Here is a 21,133-nt window from a genome sequence, read left to right as displayed (position 1 = left end):
TTCCTATTCTCACAACAGATCACAATATTGTCTGCAACACTAAGAGTATATTTGAATTTTCTGGATTGACAGACCTGTGGTGAAACAATAAAGATGGAAGTAATGATATCCAACCTAAAGGAAGTCATGTCATGGCTATTTAAGACATTTGATCAATGCATTACAAAATAAATGGTTTTAAGTATTATTTTCTAAGTTTTATTGGCTAAGCATTTAGCTAAAAGGCATTGTGTTTATATTTTATAAACATGAACAAAAATTCAGGTAAGAGAATATTGATGACCCCAAATGCTTTGTGTTACCACAGTTAAACCAATAACTCAACACAGTGTTTGTGAAAGTGTGCCAAGAAGTCTTGATGTTTAGATGTATGTTACATTAGATTTTAGAAGGATTTGTATAAAAAAAGGTTTAGGAATAACTGGACTATACATCTTTGTGATAAGGATGATGAGAACTTTACCTGGACCGGGTAGAAGATGGCCTGCAGTGTAGGGAGGGTCTCTGTGAAGAACTGGTCCCACATGTAGGCAAGAATGTTAAGTTGGTTGCCATCTTTGGGGACACAAGAGGAAGTTACCATGGAAATGAATCCAACATTACAGTAACATGCATAACATCTCCCTGATGTGCCCTGGAGGAAATTAGCTTGTTATGAGAACTTACTGCTCATGTCTGTATACATAAACAGGTTAACACAAGAGGGAGGGAACATTATGTTATGCTGGAACTTATTACTTTGTGATAACATGGTCATACGTGGAGTGATTGGCCACTAGAGTAATTGTTGGCAAATGCTGGGGTGCTAATCAGAGTCTGACAAATATTTTTTACTTTATACATTTTAAATCAGCCGACCTTACAAAGGAACCAGCCTGTTACGGTCAATGGAGGCTACTGTCCTCCACTAATGTGGAGTGCGAATGGAGTTAAGGACCCACATACAGACGCATGGAGGCAAGTGAAGACTAACTGAAAGCAATCCATTTATTTGGCTGAAGACCGGCAATCTAAAAGCAAACACACAAAGTTCAAAAAAGGGAACTGAAATCTATAAACTTACTGAAAGCCCAAAAAATGGAAAACTTGCTAGGGTCTGAAAGACTGGGGCTGGGAAACACTGGGGTGAGGCGAACAGAGACTCAGACAAAGAACAAGGGAAGACAATTAGGGGAAGTGGAGACAGCTGGGATGAGGAAGAGACGTGACCCATCCAGTGGCTTGGATGAAGGCCAGAGACAAAGGAGATGGGACCCCTTTGGAGGACAACAGCAGCGATGGAGACCCACAGGTGATATGGCCAGAGGCAATGATGGAAGAAGCCCTCTGGAAGCTGGCGTGGGCAAAGGCGACAGGACACTCCTGGTGGCTTGGCTGGAGGCCAGCATCACCAAAGGTGACAGGGCACCCCTGGCACTGCTGAGGATTATTTGTTATGCCCAAGGATTCAGCTTTATTGCTCTTATGCTTTATATTGTGCCTAGCCCCTTGACCCCTACACATAGGGGAGATGCAGGAATGCAGGACCTTCCAATACCTGTCCTTGTGTCTTCAGCTCCACACTGATAAAACTTGGTTGCCCACAATCTGTTATATAAATGTCATAAATTATCCTACACAGGTCACACAGACAGTTCAACAAGAGCTGTAGCACAAAACCGCTACTCTAGCAAAAGTGTAGTATGATGCTCTGAGATCTTGTATAAGTAAGGCCTGTCTCCTTTGTTCCTGTGAATCTCCTCACTACACTGCTGCATGCTGTGTACTGGCTGAATTCTTTCTTGCAAGAATAAACTTTCAAAAGACAACTCCGGCATTGGACCTTTCTATTGACTAGACTAAAACTCCTACAACACGGCTTGGCTGGAGGCCAGCATCGGCAGAAGCCAAGGATTGTAATGGAGACCCTCGGAATCAGGCAGCGCTGGACCCCAAGACTCAGGCCGTAAGCGGCAAGGGACCCACGGATTCAGGTTCAGGCAGTGGGGGACTACTGGACTCAGGACTCACATGCTCTGGTACAGCTCTGGCAGGATCCTCAGGCTCAGGACTCACAAGCTCTGGCTTGGGCAGAAAGAGACCCACTGACTCTGGACTCTCTGGCTCAGGGAGAACGGGACCCACTGGCTCAGGACTGTGGCTGTGGTGGCACAGAACCATAAGCTCAGGCTCAGGCAGCTTGGTTTTCACTTGGTTTGCAGTATATGCTCAGGATGTTGGGGGCTGAGCTGACTCTGAAAGCTGAAGCTACTCAGGACGCACTGCTGAGTGTGGCAGATGAGGCTGCAGGGCACACAGTCATGTCCAGAGGCTGAGGTTGAGGCTCCCAAGGAACAGGAATGGTTGCAGGAACTGACTGCACTTTACAAAGTGGTAAATGGTAAACGGACTGGTTCTTATATAGCGCTTTTGTACTCCAGGGGAGCAGGCAAGACTCTGATAAAACCACTTCTAATCACTTAAGGCAAATAGAGGGCAGTGCTGGATTTGCTGTGGGGATGTGGAGGCGGTTGCGAGGCTTGAGTGCAGAGCTGCTGTTACAATGATGGGGATTTACCCATTCACACCCATTCATACAAGCATTCCTTCTACATCTAAGTGCTTACTATCTAAGATTCACACACATTCATTTTCTGACAATTGCAATGAAGAGCAATTTCGGTATCAGTATCTTGCCTAAAGATACTTTGGCATGCAGACTGGAGCAGCCAGGAATTGAACCACCAACCTTATGATTTGTAGACAACCTGCAGCCACCCCTACAGTATGCAGTATACTATTACACAGGGGCTACAGTTTCTTGGGTGCCCAGCACAGATGCACAATAAATAGTTTATGGGGTGGCCTGCTCAGGAACATAATTAACAGTCTCCAACTGAGCTAGCATGGTACACAAAAAACAGTCTCTGATTTCTAAGGCTGAGGAACACAATTAGTAATCTCTGACTGAGCTGGCTGGAAAACACTGTATATAGTTTATGACTGAGCTGACAGAGAAACACAGTGAACAGTCTCAGGATGAGGAACACTAACAGTCGCAGATACAACTGAGTTAGTAACAGAAGACAAGAACACAAGCTTATTATTGGCCAAATCAGGAGCAGAAAACAGTCTTAAGGACTGAAACAAAAGTTGCTGATCTTAACTCTTCAGGCATGCAGCAAAGTGAAAGGGAAAAGTCTGTTTCACTCACTGCTGAGGATTGCATGGGTGACCCAGCAGATGCAGACATAGAAACGGTCTCTAGCTGGCATGAAGAGTGAATGACAGGATCTCAGTTTCCTCTTGGAAGAGGGAACTAGCAAGATGGAGGTTGCCGGCTCCTTATCCTCTGCCCACAGTCATGCTGGACTCGGAGGCCGAACCCAGCGTGGAGCAGGCTGCACTCATGGCCTGGTCAGGATGACCTCTGACGAGCTAGAAAATTGGTGATGTCGAGCCTGGAGAGCTGAGCCACAATTGTGTCGAGGCTGGGAGGCTGGGGAGCAGAGTATCAGTAAGTCCCAAACTGAGGTACAAAAGGGCTGAAGAGAGCTTGCCAAAGGTGACGCATGTCACAGGCTAATTGTTTTGTTTCCACTGACAAGAACACTGCTTCCCAGAGCAGGAGGCAGGCAAAAGGCACTGAATAACTGGTAAGTGGATGAGTTGTCAGCAGATGGGGCTTGAGTGCAGGGGTGAGACGACAAAGAACTAGCAACTGGTGAGGCTTGTGAGTGGAAAGCAGGCAAGACACTCATAAAACCTCTCCTAATCACCTCAGGCAAAGGGAGGGCAGGGCTGGAGTTGCTGTGGAGATATGGAGGTGCTGGCTGATGGTGGCGAGGCTTGAGTACAGAGCTACTGTTGCAATGATGGGGATTGCAGAGTGAGGGCAAAGTCTTTTAACCATGTTGGCAATAAGTCCATACACTGGGGCCAAGAATGAGGCAAGCTGCAGATCTCAGGAATCTTGAAAGCTGTGTCTGCTGGGTTCATTCTGGTTAGCAGGTACTGTTAAGATCAGTGGATGCTACTGACCATGTGGAGTGTAAATGGAATGAGGTCCTAAATGCAGATGCATGGAGACAAGTGGAGACGAACTGAAAGCGAGCCATTTGTGTGGCTGAAAACAGGTAATCCAAAAGCAAAAACAGAAAGTCAGAAAAAGGAAACTGAAAATTAAAAATAGCAATATATAAATAGCAACTATAAATATACAGAAGGGTAATTAGGGCAAGTGGAGACAACTGGGGAGAATGATACAGCAGAACAAAATCACAGAAGATGAGACAAGGAAGCAAAACTAAAAGCAAAACACAAGAACAACTAACTAACAAAATAAAGAGAGAAGTGGGATAACTAAACAGTGAAAACATACACAATAAACTTAATATAGGGGACTTAACACAAGGATGGAACATTCAGGGAGGAATTAAACTCTAATGAAACTAGCAACAAAGCTAAATATAATCAGGAACAATACAAGAAGCAGCCATAAACATTAAGCAAACACAAACTGAATAGAACATTTAAATAAACAAAATGTGAAAAGTCCAAAACGTCACCAGGACCATGACACAGATCTTAGATCAACTACCTAATAGTGAATTTTGACCACATAATGGTTAAAATTCGCTAAACCAACAAGAAAACACAACATAGTGGAATTCAATAGTGACAGTGCAAAATATGAAAATCCAGTTCCCTTTCATCCAAATTTCACTGATTCAGTCAGGATATACAAAACTTCTCAGTGGAATGAGAGTTATGTGGTCCTACAAACTGTCCCAGGTGATTGAAGACACGAGTACTGGAAACTCACGAGTGTTAGAGTGCTGGAAACTCCAACAATATTTCATGTCTTCAATCAGCTATAAAGACTGGGTTGATGGATGGTCAATTTCTGGATTTGTGAAGGACACTTGGATGTGAGCCACACAAGGAATGCCTGTGGGTTGTTCATGCAGGGACGTACAGTGTTGTGAAAACGTATCTGCCTATAAGTCACACTTACATTTCAGATCATACAAATTTTAATATTAGACAAAGATAACCTGAGTAAATACAAAATGCAGCTTTTAAATGATGATCTCATTTATTAAGAGCATCTCAATCAGATTTAAGACAGATTTGACTAGGTCACTCCAAAACTTTTTTTTGTTTTGTATTTTTAGCCATAGAGAGGTGGACTTGTTGGTGTGTTTCAGATCACTGTCCTGCTGGATAACACAAGTGCACGTGAACCTCAGGGTACAAACTGGTGGCTGGGCATTCTGCAGGATTTTTTGGTAGAGAGCAGTTTAAACAGCAAAGCAGCCCCACATCATCACACTACTGCCATGTTTTATTATTGGTATGATCATTTTTAAAATGCTGTTTTTACACCAGATGGAAATGGATTCGAACCTTGCAAAAAATTTAACTTCTGTCTCATTAGCCCACCAATAATTTTCACACAGTCAAGATGTTTTTTGGCAAACGTGAGACAAGCCTTTTTGGCCAGCAGTGGTCTTTGCCTTGGTACTTTCCCATGGATGCCATTTTTTTCCCAGTCTCTTATTGTTGAATCATAAACACCTTAACTGACCTTAACTGAGGCAAGTCAGGCCTGCAGTTCTTAGATGTTGTTCTGGGTTCTTTTGTGACCTCCTGTTTGAGTCGTCGATGCACTCTCGGGGTGGCTGTAGCTCAGTAGGTAGAGCAGGTCACCTACTGATCGGAAGGTCAGCGGTTCGATTCCTGGCTACTCCAGGCTACATGCCAATGTATCCTTGGGCAAGATACTTAACCCCAAGTTGCTCTCCGACCGTCCTGTCGGAGTATGAATGTGTGTGAATGTTAGTTAATTAAAAGCACTTAGCTTAGTAGAAACATGGAAGTGCTTGTATGAATGTGAGTGCATGGGTAAATGTAAAACGTGTTGTGTAAGCGCTTTGAGTGCTCTGATTGAGTAGAAAAGCGCTATATAAGAGCTAGTCCATTTACCGCATTTTCCGGAGTATAAGTCGCACTTTTTTTCATAGTTTGGCTGGGGGTGCGACCTATACTCCGGAGCGACGTATATGTGACATTTATAACACATGAACCAAAATACTCCAGCCACTTGACATCTCCGTGAACCGGAGCTTTAAGGCAGTCTTGCGTAACCTGTGGGCGCAGTGGATGATGGATGGAGAGCACAGCTTAACGGCAACTGGGAGAATGCGCCACCCAACTTTCCTGGAAGTCATTGGATGGATCAAGAAAACATGGGCTTCAGTGACAAACCATCCTGTTGGGATTCAGAAAGGCTGGAATAATTGGAACTGCAGCTGACGACGAGTCTGACTAACGCGACACAGAAGAGGAAGCGGCGCTTCGTCTACGGAGTGTACGGAATTGTTTAGAAGTGACACAGAGGATGAAGAATTCAATGGATTGATGGTTTGGTTAACTTGTTAGTATGTTCTTTATGCTATGGTTATCTGAATAACTTAATGTTACGTTAACATACCGAACACGTGTTCGTTGTGCGTCATGTAGCTGAATGTGCTACGTTAGCATAACGTAGGCGTAACCGTGTTCGTCCTGTTCTTTAATCCATTATTATTTTTAAATTGCCGTTCAAGATGGAATTTCTGCTCTGGGTCTCGGATTCTATCACAAAAAAAAGTGCGACTTATAGTCCAGTGCGACCTATATATGTTTTTTTCTTCTTTATTATGCATTTTTTGGCTGGTGCGACCTATACTCCGGAGCGACGTATAGTCCGAAAAATACGGTACTCTTGGGAGTCATTTTGGTAGGCCGACCACTCCTGGGTTCCCACTGTTCCAAGTTTTTTCTGTTTGTGGATAATGACGCTCACTGTGGTTTGCTGAAGTCCCAAAGCCTTAGAAATACCTTTATTACATTTTCCAGACTAATAGCTGTTAATGACTTTGTTTCTCATCTGTTCGAGTTTCTCTAGATCAGGGGTGTCAAACTCAGTCATAGGACGGGCCAAAATTGAAGACACAGTCTAAGTCACAGGCCAAACATTAAAAATAATAATTTTAATCAGCAATATGAATACAACAACCTTTTCCTCAACACATTAAATAAAATATAAAAATAAAATTTTCTTCAAAAATAACATCAGGGAAAATGAAAATATTTCAAGTTGATGAAAATTTATATTTTTTTTCAGGTAAAAACTGTAATGCTTCTGTGCTTCACAGTCAGAAAAACTCTGTGTAAAGTGCACAGTGTGTCCAAAAAGCAAAGCTGCAAACACAACGGTGGAGACCCGGTCTGATTTTCTTTTTTGGCAATCACACGCTTAATCACGCGGTCCCGTCCCTGAATTTGCAGGTTTAATGCATTAAGATGCTTCATTATGTCACAGAGAAAGGCCGGCTCACACAGCCACATTTCATCCCAGAGCCCTGCTGAGTCTTTTACTTTACTTTCATGATTCGATTTCCTCAGGCAGCTCATCACACCTGTGTGATAAGGCACGTCACCAAATTCAGAAGCTATTTCCTCCAGAAAATGACGGTTCTGTCTTCAGGACTTTGCTGCGCAGCGTTTCCTGCTGTGTGACGCAGTGATGCACTGTCAGTTCACCTGTGCAGGTCTCCTTCTGCATCTTCTCCCATATCTGTCTCACCAATCTGCTCTTTTCCCCGCACATCACAGGTGAGGAAAAGAGACACATGGGTTTATCTCTGATGTGAGCGACCAGGTCCTCTGCCTTCAGGCAGGCTAGCTTTAATGTCCTGTGCTGACCAGTGTTTTTATCTGCTGATCACTGATCAATGTGTCATTGGCAACATGGAAAATGGGTTGCCTGCACGGAAGCTGTTACAGTGCATAGTGGGATTTGTAGTATAAGTGGAGAGCTATTTATCCGCGGGCCATTAATAATAGCGATATGAAATCATTTCGCGGGTTGTATATAATTATCTCATGGGCCGGATCTGGCCTTGAGTTTTACATGTGCTCTAGATGGTGACATCATGTGTTGTTTTTAAAATCTTTTAGCCTACTTCATTTTGTCAGATAGGTTCTATATAACTCCTCCGTGAATCGCCACCTTATCGTGGTGGAGGGGTTTGTGTGTCCCAGTGATCCCAGGAGCTATGTTGCCCGGGGGCTTGTCCCCCTGGTAGGGTCTCCCATGGCAAACTGGTTCGGGGTGAGGGTCCAGACAAAGAGCGGTTCAGAAGACCCCTATGATTGTAACAGCAAGGGAACAGTTTACCCTGCCTGGGATAGGGTTACCAGGGCCCCACCCTGGAGCCAGGCCTGAGGAGGGAGCTCAAGGGAGAGCGTCTGGTGGCCGGGCATTAGCCCGTGGTGCTCGGCCGGGCACAGCCCGAAGAGGATCAATGGGCCCGCCCTCCTGTAGGCCCATCACCCGCAGGAGGTGTCGCAGAGGTCGGGTGCAATGTGTGTCAGGCGGTGGCCAACGGCGGAGGCCCTGGCGGACCGATCCCCGGCTATGAAGACTGGCTACTGGGACATGGAATGTCACCTCTCTGGTGGGGAAGGAGCCTGAGCTAGTGCGTGAGGTTGAGAGATACCAGCTAGATATAGTTGGGCTCACCTCAACGCATGCCCTGGGCTCTGGAACCAGTCTCCTGGAGAAGGGCTGGGCTCTGTTCCAGTCTGGAGTTGCCCTCGGTGAGAGGCGGCAAGCTGGGGTGGGTATTCTTGTATCCCCCCGGCTTGCTGCTTGTACGTCGGAGTTTTCACCAGTGGACGAGAGGGTAGTTTCCCTGCGCCTTCGGGCTGGGGAACGGGTCCTGACTGTTGTTTGCGCTTATGCACTGAATGACAGTTCAGAGTACCCACCCTTTTTGGAGTCGCTGGGCGGGGTGCTGGACAGTGCTCCATCTGGTGACTCCATAGTCTTGCTGGGAGACTTCAACGCTCATGTGGGCAATGACAGTGAGACCTGGAGGGGCGTGATTGGGAGGAACGGCCTGCCCGATCTGAATCCGAATGGTGTTTTGTTGTTGGACTTCTGTGCAAACCATAGTTTGTCCATAACGAACACCATGTTCGAACATAAGGATGTCCATAAGTGCACATGGCACCAGGACACCCTAGGTCGCAGGTCGATGATCGATTTTGTAATCGTATCATCAGATCTGTGGCCGTATGTTCTGGACACTAGGGTGAAGAGAGGAGCTGAGCTGTCAACTGATCACCACCTGGTGGTGAGTTGGATCAGGTGGTGGGGGAAGATGCTGGACAGACCTGGCGCACCTAAACGTATTGTGAGGGTGCGCTGGGAACGCCTGGCAGAAGCCCCAGTCCGGGAGATCTTCAACTCCCACCTCCGGCAGAACTTCGACAGCATTCCGAGGGAGGCTGAGGACATTGAGTCCGAATGGACCATGTTCCGCACCTCCATTGTTGAGGCTGCTGCTCAGAGCTGTGGCTGCAAGGTGGTTGGTGCCTGTCGTGGTGGTAACCCCCGAACCAGATGGTGGTCACCGGAGGTGAAGGGAGCCATCAAGCTGAAGAAAGAGTCCTATCTGGCTCGGTTAGCCTGTGGGACTCCGGAGGCAGCTGACAGGTATCGGCAGGCCAAGCGGAATGCAGCTCGGGTAGTGGCCAAAGCAAAAACTCGGGTGTGGGAGGAGTTCGGTTAGGCTATGGAAAAAGACTTTCGGACGGCATCGAAGCAATTCTGGCAAACCGTTAGGCGACTCAGGAGGGGAAAGCAGTTCTCCACTCACACGGTTTATAGTGCGGGTGGGGTGCTGCTGACTTCAACTGAGGCTATAGTCGGACGGTGGAAGGAATACTTCGAGGACCTCCTGAATCCCACTGACACGCCTTCTGTAGTGGAAGCAGAGTCTGGGGATGAGGGAGATGACTTAAACATCACTGGGGGTGAGGTCACTGAGGTAGTTAAACAACTCCTTGGTGGCAGGGCCCCTGGGGTGGACAAGATTCGCCCTGAGTTCCTGAAGGCTCTGGATGTTGTAGGGCTGTCTTGGTTGACACGCCTCTGCAACATCACGTGGAGATCTGGGGCAGTGCCATTGGATTGGCAGACCGGGGTGGTGGTCCGCATCTTTAAGAAGGGAGACCTAAGGGTGTGCTCCAACTTTCGGGGGATCACACTCCTCAGCCTCCCCGGTAAGGTCTATGCCAGGGTGCAGGAAAGGAGTGTCCGTCTGTTAGTCGAACCTCAGTTTCAGGAGGAACAATGCGGTCTTCGTCCTGGTCACGGAACGCTGGACCAGCTCTTTATCCTCTCAAGGATATTCGAGTGTGCGTGGGAGTTTGCCCAACCAGTCTACATGTGCTTTGTGGACTTGGAGAAGGCATTCGACCGTGTCCCTTGGGGTATCCTTTGGGAGGTCCTGCGGGAGTATGGGGTGTCTGGCCTGTTGTTGCGGGCCATTCAATCTCTGTACAACCGCAGTGAGAGCTTGGTCCGTATAGCCGGTAATAAGTCGGATTCGTTTCCTGTGGGTGTTAGACTCCGTCAGGGCTGCCCTTTGTCACCGATTCTGTTCATAATTTTTATGGACAGAATTTCTAGGCGTAGCCAGGTGGCGGAAGGCTTCTTCCTTGGTGGCCTCAGAGTCTCATCTCTGCACTTTGCAGATGATGCGGTCCTGCTGGCTTCATCAGGGGGTGGCCTCCAGCTCACAGTGGAACGGTTCGCAGCCGAGTGTGAAGCGGCCGGCATGAGAATCAGCACCTCTAAGTCTGAGGTCATGGTCCTCAGCCGGAAAAGGGTGGAGTGCCCTCTCCGGCTCAGGAACGAGTTCTTGCCCCAAGTGGAGGAGTTCAAGTATCTCGGGGTCTTGTTCACGAGTGATGGGAGAAGGGAGCAGGAGATCGACAGACGGATCGGGGCTGCTTCTGCAGCGATGCGGACGCTGCACCGGAGAGGGAAGCCTGGGCTTCTCTGCTTAGGCTCCTGCCCCCGCGACCCGGCCCCAGATAAGCGGAAGAGAATGGATGGATGGATGGAGGTTCTATATAAGTGATTTCTTGAGTCAACAGGTCTGGCAGTAATCAAGCCTTGGTGTGCCCAGTGAAACTGAACGTAAACTCAGCTTTCCAAAAAATGTGGTTAGTCACAGTTAATTAATGATTTAACAACGGGGACAAGTACTTTTATACACAGGGCTACGTAGGTTTGGATAGGTTTTTTTTCTCTAAGCTGAGAACAATTCTGGAAATGCTAATTCATGCATTTATTACTTCTAGGCTTTACTATTGTAATTAGCTACTATCAGGCTGTCCAAAAACCTACGTATAAAGTCTTCAGCTGATCCAAAATGCTGCAGCTAGAGTACTGAAAGGGACTAGAGAGAGAGAGCAGATTTCTCCCATATTGGGAGAAATTCTTCTCACATACAAGGTCTATCTTAAAGACCTCACAGTACTGTATGAGGTCTCCAGTAGAGCACTTCCCTTGCAGGCTGCTGGCTGACTTGTGGTTCCTAGGATACTCAAGAGTAGAATAGGAGAGAGAGCCTTCAGCTTTCAGGCCCCTCAGGGATTCACGAGACAGGCACCCTCTCTATTTTTAAGACTGAAGTTAAAACTTTCCTTTTAGATAAAGCTTATAGTTAGGGCTGGATCAGGTAACTCTGAACCCTTCCTTAGTTATGTGCAATAGGCCTAGGCTGCTGGGGCGTTCCCATGATACACTGAGCATTTATTTTTCATTCACCTCTTTTCACTCTGTTTATACAGCACTCTGCATGTAATCATTAGTTATTATTAACTCTATAACGCTGAATGTATTGTCGGCGGCAGCGTACTTCAGATGCGCTGCTGTTTGCAGACTTCTGGCAACAATTACTGTAATAACCCTATGTTGGGTGTGAAGTGCAGTTTCTCAGCTATCAGAAACCGTTTGATTTTTCCGATAGGACAGCCGGCTTGATCAGCCGGCTCAGCGGCGATACGCTCGGTCTTAACCAGCTGTCATGGTTAGCAGGGGCAGATAACGGGTGTTTCAGCGGCAATCACCTGGCATTATAGGGTTAACTTGATAACACAGATGTTGAATTGGGGGATCTCACTCGTCTCTGACACTTTGTCTAATAATAAAATTTGTTTGATGATCTGAAACATGCAAGTGTGACAAATATCCAAAAACAAAAAAGAAATCAGGAAAGGAGCAAATACTTTTCACTCCACTGTATGCGTGTGATGTGGCACAGACCAAGCAACATGCACTCCATCAGCAATAATAATAATATGTGCAGATCCTTGTTCCCACAATGTTTTGGGTGATGGACACATGTTTCCAAGAATTAGGCATACACTTTCATGCTGACCTGCTACTGTTTAATCTCACATTTGTAAACATTAGAATGTGTTCAAGTGTCACAATGAAAACTAAGGCTTTTTAATGGTTAGTGGCAGTATAACCATGGATGTACACCACAACTATAAAAGCACAGATAGTGAAGAAAACCCAGAATCTCTCTGGCCTTCAGAAAGCTGAAGCCCAGAAAGATGATTGCCAGCCATCAGTGTGTGCATGGAGATGTGCGATAATGATTGAAAATTAAATGAAACATTTCTCCATCAGCCCTCCCACCAAACACAACGTACAAATGACTTCACACAAAATACACAGTGGCTAAAATATCACTTCTAAATGCCTAACCAAATGTACCCTCTGTTATTTTAAATCCTGTACTTAAATAATGTTTTAATTTTCAATTTTATGGTCAATTCTGGACATTTCTGCTCCAGGCCCCTTCTCTTCTATATTGTTCTCAGCCAATGGTAAACACATAAGAGATTCCAGCTTAAAGGTTAATATAATAAACCACTGACCAGTGTCACTGCTTTGAAGAAGGATCTGCTCTAGGACTCCAGCTAGACCTCGACTCAGCAGCTGGTTCTAAAACAACAACACAGACAGACACAAAGATTTTAAATGTGTGCAGGACAGTCAAGGCAATATAAGCTAATCAGCTACAAGCCTACATCTTTAAATTTCACAATGCATTTCTATACAAAAAATGTTTTAAATTTCAAACAAAGCAAAGAGCAGAAAACATGACAGGCTATAAAAGCGCTTCCAAAGACTCAATCTTAGAGACAGTTCTTCAAATATTGTGTGGGCTAAAAATGTTTAACACTTCAAGATGAACCTTCCACAGATCATCACTGGATCCACAAATGCAAGATCTATGATGTCAAAAAATATTTGTTATGGTTCTGGGTCTGTTTACCCAGTGATTTTGAGTTTTTAACCTTTTTTATTTTTCTTTATTTCAATTTTTTCTTTGGGTTTGTATTCTGAGTACGCCCACACTTGTCTTCCATTATATCAAAGAACAAAACTGAAATTCCAGTCTGGATATTGAAGCTTTTGGAGAACACTTTCACCCTGACAGAGACTCAGCAGTCATCAGTAAGTTACTTCTTGCAGGCTTGCATCTCAGCAAAAACTGGCATAAAAGAGTTGTTGTTGTTACTGTACTGTGTACCTCGCCACTGAATTCTTTATTCATTCTTTATTCATTATTCTTCATTTAAAAAACTGTTCTTGAAACCACAGGAGTTTCCCCCTGCTGGCCATTTGAAAGACTGCAGTTTTATAGTAATTCTCTACAGACCTAGAAGCTTCTGTACACATCTTTTATATACAGTCTATGATGACACATAAATAGATTGCAGTGAACACACTGTAATGGTAATTGAACATTCAAGATAAACAGGCTGAAACTCTTTTGTCCAAGCCCTTTTAACAACTTTTATATTTGCGTGTGTTGATGTGTGTATGTATTTAATATATACTGTTAGTCCTAATGTGCTTACTGCTGGCTGTACAAAAATTGTAAATGTTCTTTAGCTTAAAAACACAAAATTTGCCCTTAATTTATCCACCAATCCATTTTCTGCTTCTTATCTGGATCTGGGATTGTGGGTGCAGCAGTATAAATGCTTGAACATCCCTCTCCCCGGCCTGCTCCTTCAGTTCCTACTGGGGGACACCAAGACATTCCCAAGTTGAGAGATATAATCTCTCCAGCATGTCCTGGGTCTGCCTCAGGGTCTTCTCCTAGAAGGATGTGCCTGAAACACTTCACCTAAGAGGTGCTCAGGAGGCATCCTAGTCAGATGCCTTAATCATCTCAACTGGCTCCTTTCAATGTAGAGGAGTAGTGGCTGTACTCTGAACCTCTCACGAATGACCAAACTCCTCAAGCTGACACTGTGGTGGTGTTTAACTGCCTCACTAACTTCACCCCTGGTGATAACTGAATCATCCCCTTGGCCCACAGACTTCTAAGTCCTTTATCACACAGATGGACTCCAGTGTTGGATTACAGCTGGTAATCCACATGGAGCAGTTCTCCACCTGTTTCAATTGAGTAGAGTAGTTCTCCAAAGTTGAAGAAGGGCTATCACCATCCTCTGATTCATTTGATTTGGAGTCTATCTGATCACAGAATCCCTGAAGTGAATGGAAGTCACTTCAGGGATATTCCTAGTTAGGGATATTCCTATAGTTAGGACTGATTCAGGTGACCCTGATCCATCCCTTAGTTACACTGTAATAGGCCTAGCCACCTATGTGTTTATACACCACTCTGCATTTAATCATTAGTTATTATTAATATCTGGTATTTTGCCCTGTCTCCCTCCCCTCACCCCCAACTGGTCATGGCAGATGACTGCCCCTCCCTGAGCCTGATTCTGCTGGAGGATTCTTCCTGTTAAAAAGGAGTTTTTTCCTTCCCACCGTCGCCAAGTGCTGCTCATAGGGGGTCATTTTGACTGTTGGGTTTTCTCTGTAATTATTGTAGGGTCTTTACTTTACAATATAAATCACCTTGAGATGACTGTTTGTTGTGTTTGTGTACCTGGAGAGAACCCACACAGATCCAGGGAGAACATGCAAACTCCACACACAAAGGCTCCTGGCAGATTCTAACCCAGGGCCTTCTTGCTGTGAGGCAACAGTGCTAACCACCATACCATTATGCTAGACTAATGATAACACAAAAAAAGCACAGCAACCAACATCAAAAAGAGCAAATGTTTACTCTGCATATTGAAAATAAATAAACCTTCAGATGTTGCTGATGTGAACTCAGCAACTCTTTACTCAGGTTTAATAAAAGTAAAAAGATGGACTGAAAGTACCTGGAAGTACTCTGTGATGAAGGAGCCCATCTCAGTTTTAAGGAGCCACCTACAGTATAAAGACACAAAAGACTTAAGTAGGAAGGCATAGTAACAGCTACCATGTTTCTGCTCATCTCACTCACTCACACACATGCAATACAAAAATCCATTTAGGGGCTTTTTTCTGAGCAAAACCTGAGAAGAATTACTAGAAATCTAGAAGAGCTACAAATTAATCCAATATAGGATGCAAATATCAGGATGCATGTGATCAAAGAAGTGTGTGTGTGTGTGTGTGTGTGTGTGTGTGTGTGTGTGTGTGTGTGTGTGTGTGTGTGTGTGTGTGTGTGTGTGTGTGTGTGTGTGTAAAAAGCAAGATGAACTCATAAAAGCCTATTGTTTTGCTTAATATTTAAGCAACAGTTTCTTTTTCTGAAACATTCATGTAAGTTCATTTGAACTTAAATTGATTTGTTACAATTAATTTGTTCATTTCCTTTGTCTTTCTGCAAACTCTTCATTTCCTGTCTCTGAATTTTGACATTATGATTCTACAAGGCTGCTTTGAAAAGAAAAAGTAAAGTGAAAAAAGCTTTTTCTCACCTGATGCTCTCATTAAGTGTGTAGAGCTCATTATTCTGTAGAGATGCCCCTTTGAACACCTTGATCACAGCTGATTGGACCCTGAGAGAGCAATAAACAGGTCAGAGGTCAAGCAGAGAAATTACAGCTTTGGTAGATCATAACTTTATACACCAGTTCAACCATACATTAATACAAGTCTGTGAGTAGACAACCAGTTTGCACTTTCTAGCTTTGCAGTCATTAAGCCATTCTGCCACAGCTTTGAAGGTGTAGCTGAGGGTCACTGTCCTCTTGGAAGATCCAGCAGCACATGTTCTAACTCAAGGGTGGGCAACTAATTTTGCCAAAGCGCCACATGAGAAACTGGGACTGTTGTGGATGGCTGTGGCTCAGAGGGTACAGCACGTCATCTACTGATCATGAGGTTGGTGGTTTGATCCCTGGCTGCTCCAGTCTGCACGCCAAAGTATCCTTGGGCAAGTTACTGAACCCAGTTGCTCCCTATGTATTCATTGGAGTGTGAATATGTGTGTGAATGTGAGATAGAAAAAAAGTGCTTGTATGAATGTGTTGGTAAATGAGTGAATGCAAATGTGCTATATAAGAACTAGGCTATTTACCACACTAATAAGCTGAATTAAATTCTGCTCAATATTAACTCTATAAACTGCTATTGATAAGAGTAGATGTTATAATTAGCAATGAAAATGTGAAGCAGGCATAAAACCAACATTCTATCACTAAAACAATTGGGAACAAAATTTGTGTGTTTTTACAAAACATCAAAGACTGAACTTTATTCAAAGTGCTATTGCTATTTTGCTTGTAGTTTAATTTACGTAATCTGCAGTTTTTCCATTCTTTTTCTTGCTCTGTGAGAGAAATTTAATCTGTTTTGGGCTTGAACAAGTGCATTAAAGTAAGGCTCAATGTCTAAGGTGAAAATGTGTAAGGACAGTCACATCAATAGCAAATGCAAGATCTGCCGTCTATTCCATGTTCTCGCCTTTCTTCTCACAAAACTCTTGAATTTCTGCTCTTAGGTCCCATACTCTTTTTAGCACTTTGCACAGGCTGAGCAAAGTGCTAATAGCCACCTGACAGCTGTTCCATGTCAGATTTTGATAACCAAAAGCTCTAACACCTGCCAGTTTGTCACATTTCAAGCTTCATGCTTATTCAAGCATATGAACAAATCACTCCCTTTCATTGAATGCATTGCTGCCAAGTCCCAATGACTTCAGGCCCATAGCACTCACCTCTGTGGTGATGAAGTGTTTTGAGAGACTCATCAAGACATTCATCACCTCCTCACTGCCCACCACCCTCGACCCACTACAGTTTGCATACCGGCCAGACAGATCCACAGATGACGCCATATCCTTCCTCCTCCACAAGACCCTTTCACACATAGACACTGGTAAGGGGAACTATGTGAGAGTGCTGTTTGTAGATTACAGCTCAGCATTCAACACCATAGTTCCCTCCAGGCTGGTCTCTAAGCTGCTGGACCTGGGCCTGGGCCCATCCCTGTGCAGGTGGGTTCACAGCTTCCTGACCAGCAGACCACAGGTGGTACGAGTGGGTCACCTCACCTCATCCTCCCTCACCCTCAACACTGGATCCCCCCAAGGCTGTGTGCTCAGCCCTCTGCTGTACTCACTGTACACCCATGACTGCGAGGCCACGTCAGAGTCCAACGTCATCATCAAGTTTGCTGACGACACTGCTGTTGTGGGACTAATCTCTCACAATGAGGAGACAGCCTACAGGAGAGAGGTCTCCCGCCTGGAGAACTGGTGCCAGGAGAACCACCTCCTGCTCAACGTCAGCAAAACAAAGGAACTGATCGTGGACTTCAGCAGGAAGCAGCAGAGGGACTACCATCCACTTGTCATCAGTGGTGCTGAGGTGGAAAGAGTGGACACCTTCAAATACCTGGGAGTGACCATCTCACAGGACCTGTCCTGGACTCATCACATAAACATCACTGTGAAGAAGGCCAGACAGCGTCTCTACCTCCTCAGGCGGCTGAGAGACTTCAAGCTCCCACTCAAGGTGCTCAGGAACTTTTACACCTGCACCATTGAGAGCATCATGCGTGGGAGCATCACCACCTGGATGGGAAACTGCACCAAGCAGGACTTCATGGCCCTAAAAAGGGTGGTTCGTTCAGCTGAACGGACCATCAGAACCACCCTCCCCAACCTGCAGGACATTTACACCAAGCAGTGCAGGCTGAGGGCCATGAAGATCCTAAAACAGCCCAGCCACCCCGGACACTCTCTCTTCTCCCTGCTCCCATCAGGCCGGCGTTACCGCTGCCTGAGGGCTAAGACTGAAAGGTTGAAGAAGAGTTTTTACCCACAAGCCATCCGTCTGCTCAACTCTGAGCCCTAACTGGACCATTATTGCACAGTGTAAATATCATAATTTAAAAAGTGTGTATAGTGTATAGTATATAGAGTATAGTGTATAGTGTGAATTACTTTTTTTTTTTTTTTTTTTTATTCTTCTTATTTATATGTGTGTGTATATAAGGTTGCAGGTACAAAATACATTTCACTGTGCATTGTACTGTGTATAACTGTGCATGTGACAAATAAACACTATCTTATCTTATCTTATCTTTTTAATCTCAAACTCTTTTGTTATCCCATGTACAAAGATGAGTAACTGAGCTGTGTCACAGACATCACAGCTCTTATCCAAAGCCAAATAAAAAAGGCAAAATTGTCTGCATTGTTTTTCAACTGGAGCTCCAGATTTCCCACAATGACCTTGATTCATTACAGTTCACCTAGAGAGGCACATCCTAAAATGCTTCTTTTTTCTCAGGGAATATTAGAATGGCAGATGGCATTTTGCAGTCACTTGGTTAAAAGATGATTTTGCTTTTGCGACTTAGCTATCAACGGTTCAGATATCTGTACCCACTCTGCATCACTCAAGTTCTTGCATTTCTATGCATGTTTAGTTTCATAATGGCAATTCAAATTGTAATTCTTAAATACAGCAAACTGCTCTCCATAAACTAAGCACATCTTTTGTGGCTAGCCAACTCAAGCATCACTTCCAATGTATTTATTGTGAAGCTGCATTTATTTGAACATACATATGTATAAAAATGTAAAAAAAAAAAAAAAAAAAAAAGAAAGAAAAACAGTTGTCACCTTCAAAATAAAAGCAACAAAGCTGTATTCTGATTTCCCATAAAATTGGAAAAAAAACAGTAAGCCATTTTCTGACACAGAGTTTATTGAAAGACAGTTTTGTGGCTGTGACAAACTGCCCGATGCATAGTTATCTATCTAAATCCTAATTTTCCATTGACTGTGGAAGATCCATTTGCAAACTGGGGGCAATTAATTTTCCCAAGAAGCCACATGAGAAACTGGGACTGTTTAATAACAAGCTGAACTCAATTCTGCTCAATATTAGTTTTACCTGCTCACAAACTACTACTGGTAAAAGTACAATTAAAAGTTACAGTTAGCAACGAAACCAACCAACCAATCAAACCTTTTATCACTAAAACAATTGGGAACAAAATGTGCATGTTTTTGCAAAATTTCATCCTCAGACAGAGTTTTCCAAAAGAGTGTTTTGTGGCTGGGACAAGCTGTATAATGTATAATCCATGTCTAAATCCTAATTTTACATTGACCTCCAGGTTAAGGAAAACTAAAAGGTCAGATGTGGCCTGGGTGATGTACATCACCCAGGTTTATGCTGCTTCAACATATCCATAAACTTTATTTTCTTGTGGTTAGGTTTAAACCATTACAGGTTAGGGTTAGGTCATTAGGAGCACTTTTTGTGATCAGAGGACATTTCTCTGAAAAGTGAATTCTTTTTCCCTTTGTAAGGCTGAAAGCTGACATCTGGCATTTTTATGGCTGTTTTGAAACAGCTTCTTCCTTGTTGAACGGCCGTTCTGGTCGATGTAGGAGCCTTATCTCCACAAGGTTTTTTGCCATTGTTCTGGAATTGACTTGGAGTGAGCCATGCTTCTTTAAAGGAGACAGAATTCCTCTCTTTCTGAGCAGTAGGACTATGTATGTCCCAGGTGTTTATACTTGAACCATACTGGTGGATGTCTATGATTTTTTTCTGAAATCTTGGAAGATTTCCTTTCCTTTTTCTATGATGTCCAGCAAAGAAGCACTGTATTTCAAGTTAGGTCTTAAAATTAACAAGTACACCTTCAGTTAACTCAAATTGTGTCAGAGTAAACAGGAGAGTAAAGGTATGTGAAATCTTGTAATGCAAATGCATTTATTGCTTGTATTGCTGTCAGTGATGCTGCAGACAGCTTATCCAGAAAAAACCATTTGTACGAACACAACTATTTTTCAAAAGGTTTGCATTTTTACACACCAGTACATCCCCATGCTACAGTATTGTTTGGGCTGTTCGTGTCAGGGTCCTGGGTCTATGACCCAGTGTTTTCTGTATTGTACTTTCAAATTCTGTTGATGGCTCTGGTTGATTCTCTGTTTATTGTGGTTTTTGCAGTTTTGTACATTTCATATTATTCCTGGTTGGTTTCTTTATTTGTATCTTCAGGCCTTCTTAGTTTAATTATCCGATTTATGTTCTTGGTTATAATTTATTTATATCTGATTCCTGGTTCTCCTGTGTTCTCCATGTCAACAAACTGATTTGCATGGCTGGAACAGGGCAGAATTTGGCGACGTTTGAGTCAGTGAGGGACAGGAGGTCACTGAGTTAACTGCTCTCCATTATGGACAGTCCATCTCACCCCCACCACTCCACACTAATGAGGCAGCAGAGCTCCTTCTCACTCAGACTGATTCAACCTTGCTGCCATAAAGAACGCTTCAGGCAATCATTCCTACTGTTCTCCATAAAACTGTACAATAACTCTTCTTTCTGTGACAGGTGAACACACCTGTCAGGACATAAGATCCCATACACAAATGTTTGTATCATATCCTCTTGCTGTCTTGTTGTCTATCTATCTATCTATCTATGCATTTCAGTGGTCCTGTGTCTTTTTGTCCCTCTGTGTCCTACGTAGTCCCTTATCTCTCGTGTTTTATACACTGCTCAAAAAAATAAAGGAAACACTTAAACAACACAATATAAATCCAAGTAAATCAAACTTCTGTGAAATCAAACTGTCCACTTAGGAAGCAACACTGATTGACAATCAATTTCACATGCTGTTGTGCAAATGGAATAGACAACAGGTGGAAATTATTGGCAATTATTTTTATGTTATGTTTTGGTCACATTTGAATGTTGGTGGTGCTTTCACACTCGTGGTAGCATGAGACGGACTCTACAACTCACACAAGTGGCTCAGGTAGTGCAGCTCATCCAGGATGGCACATCAATGCGAGCTGTGGCAAGAAGGTTTGCTGTGTCTGTCAGCGTAGTGTCCAGAGGCTGGAGGTGCTACCAGGCCAGTACACCAGGAGACATGGAGGAGGCCGTAGGAGGG

General features: G+C 44.1%; 1 protein-coding gene across 2 annotated transcripts in view; it reads right to left on the bottom strand.

The window, feature by feature from the left end:
• The window catches only part of LOC115781175 (proline-rich protein 5-like), a 57,717-nt gene that overhangs the window by 7,401 nt on the left and 29,183 nt on the right, over positions 1-21,133 (bottom strand). For both annotated transcript variants that reach the window (XM_030730672.1, XM_030730673.1), the window contains exons 3-6: positions 15,682-15,762; positions 15,097-15,145; positions 12,775-12,841; positions 464-555 (exon numbers count right to left, since the gene is read on the bottom strand). In XM_030730672.1, the coding sequence (XP_030586532.1) occupies positions 464-555; positions 12,775-12,841; positions 15,097-15,145; positions 15,682-15,762 (289 nt within the window). The remainder of the gene's footprint in view (positions 1-463; positions 556-12,774; positions 12,842-15,096; positions 15,146-15,681; positions 15,763-21,133) is intronic.

The sequence above is a fragment of the Archocentrus centrarchus genome, chromosome 6, assembly GCF_007364275.1.
Source record: "Archocentrus centrarchus isolate MPI-CPG fArcCen1 chromosome 6, fArcCen1, whole genome shotgun sequence".
In the NCBI taxonomy this organism is placed as follows: Eukaryota; Metazoa; Chordata; class Actinopteri; order Cichliformes; family Cichlidae; genus Archocentrus; species Archocentrus centrarchus.
Note: the sequence above shows the minus strand (reverse complement) of the source record. Positions and strands in the feature narration are given on the sequence as shown.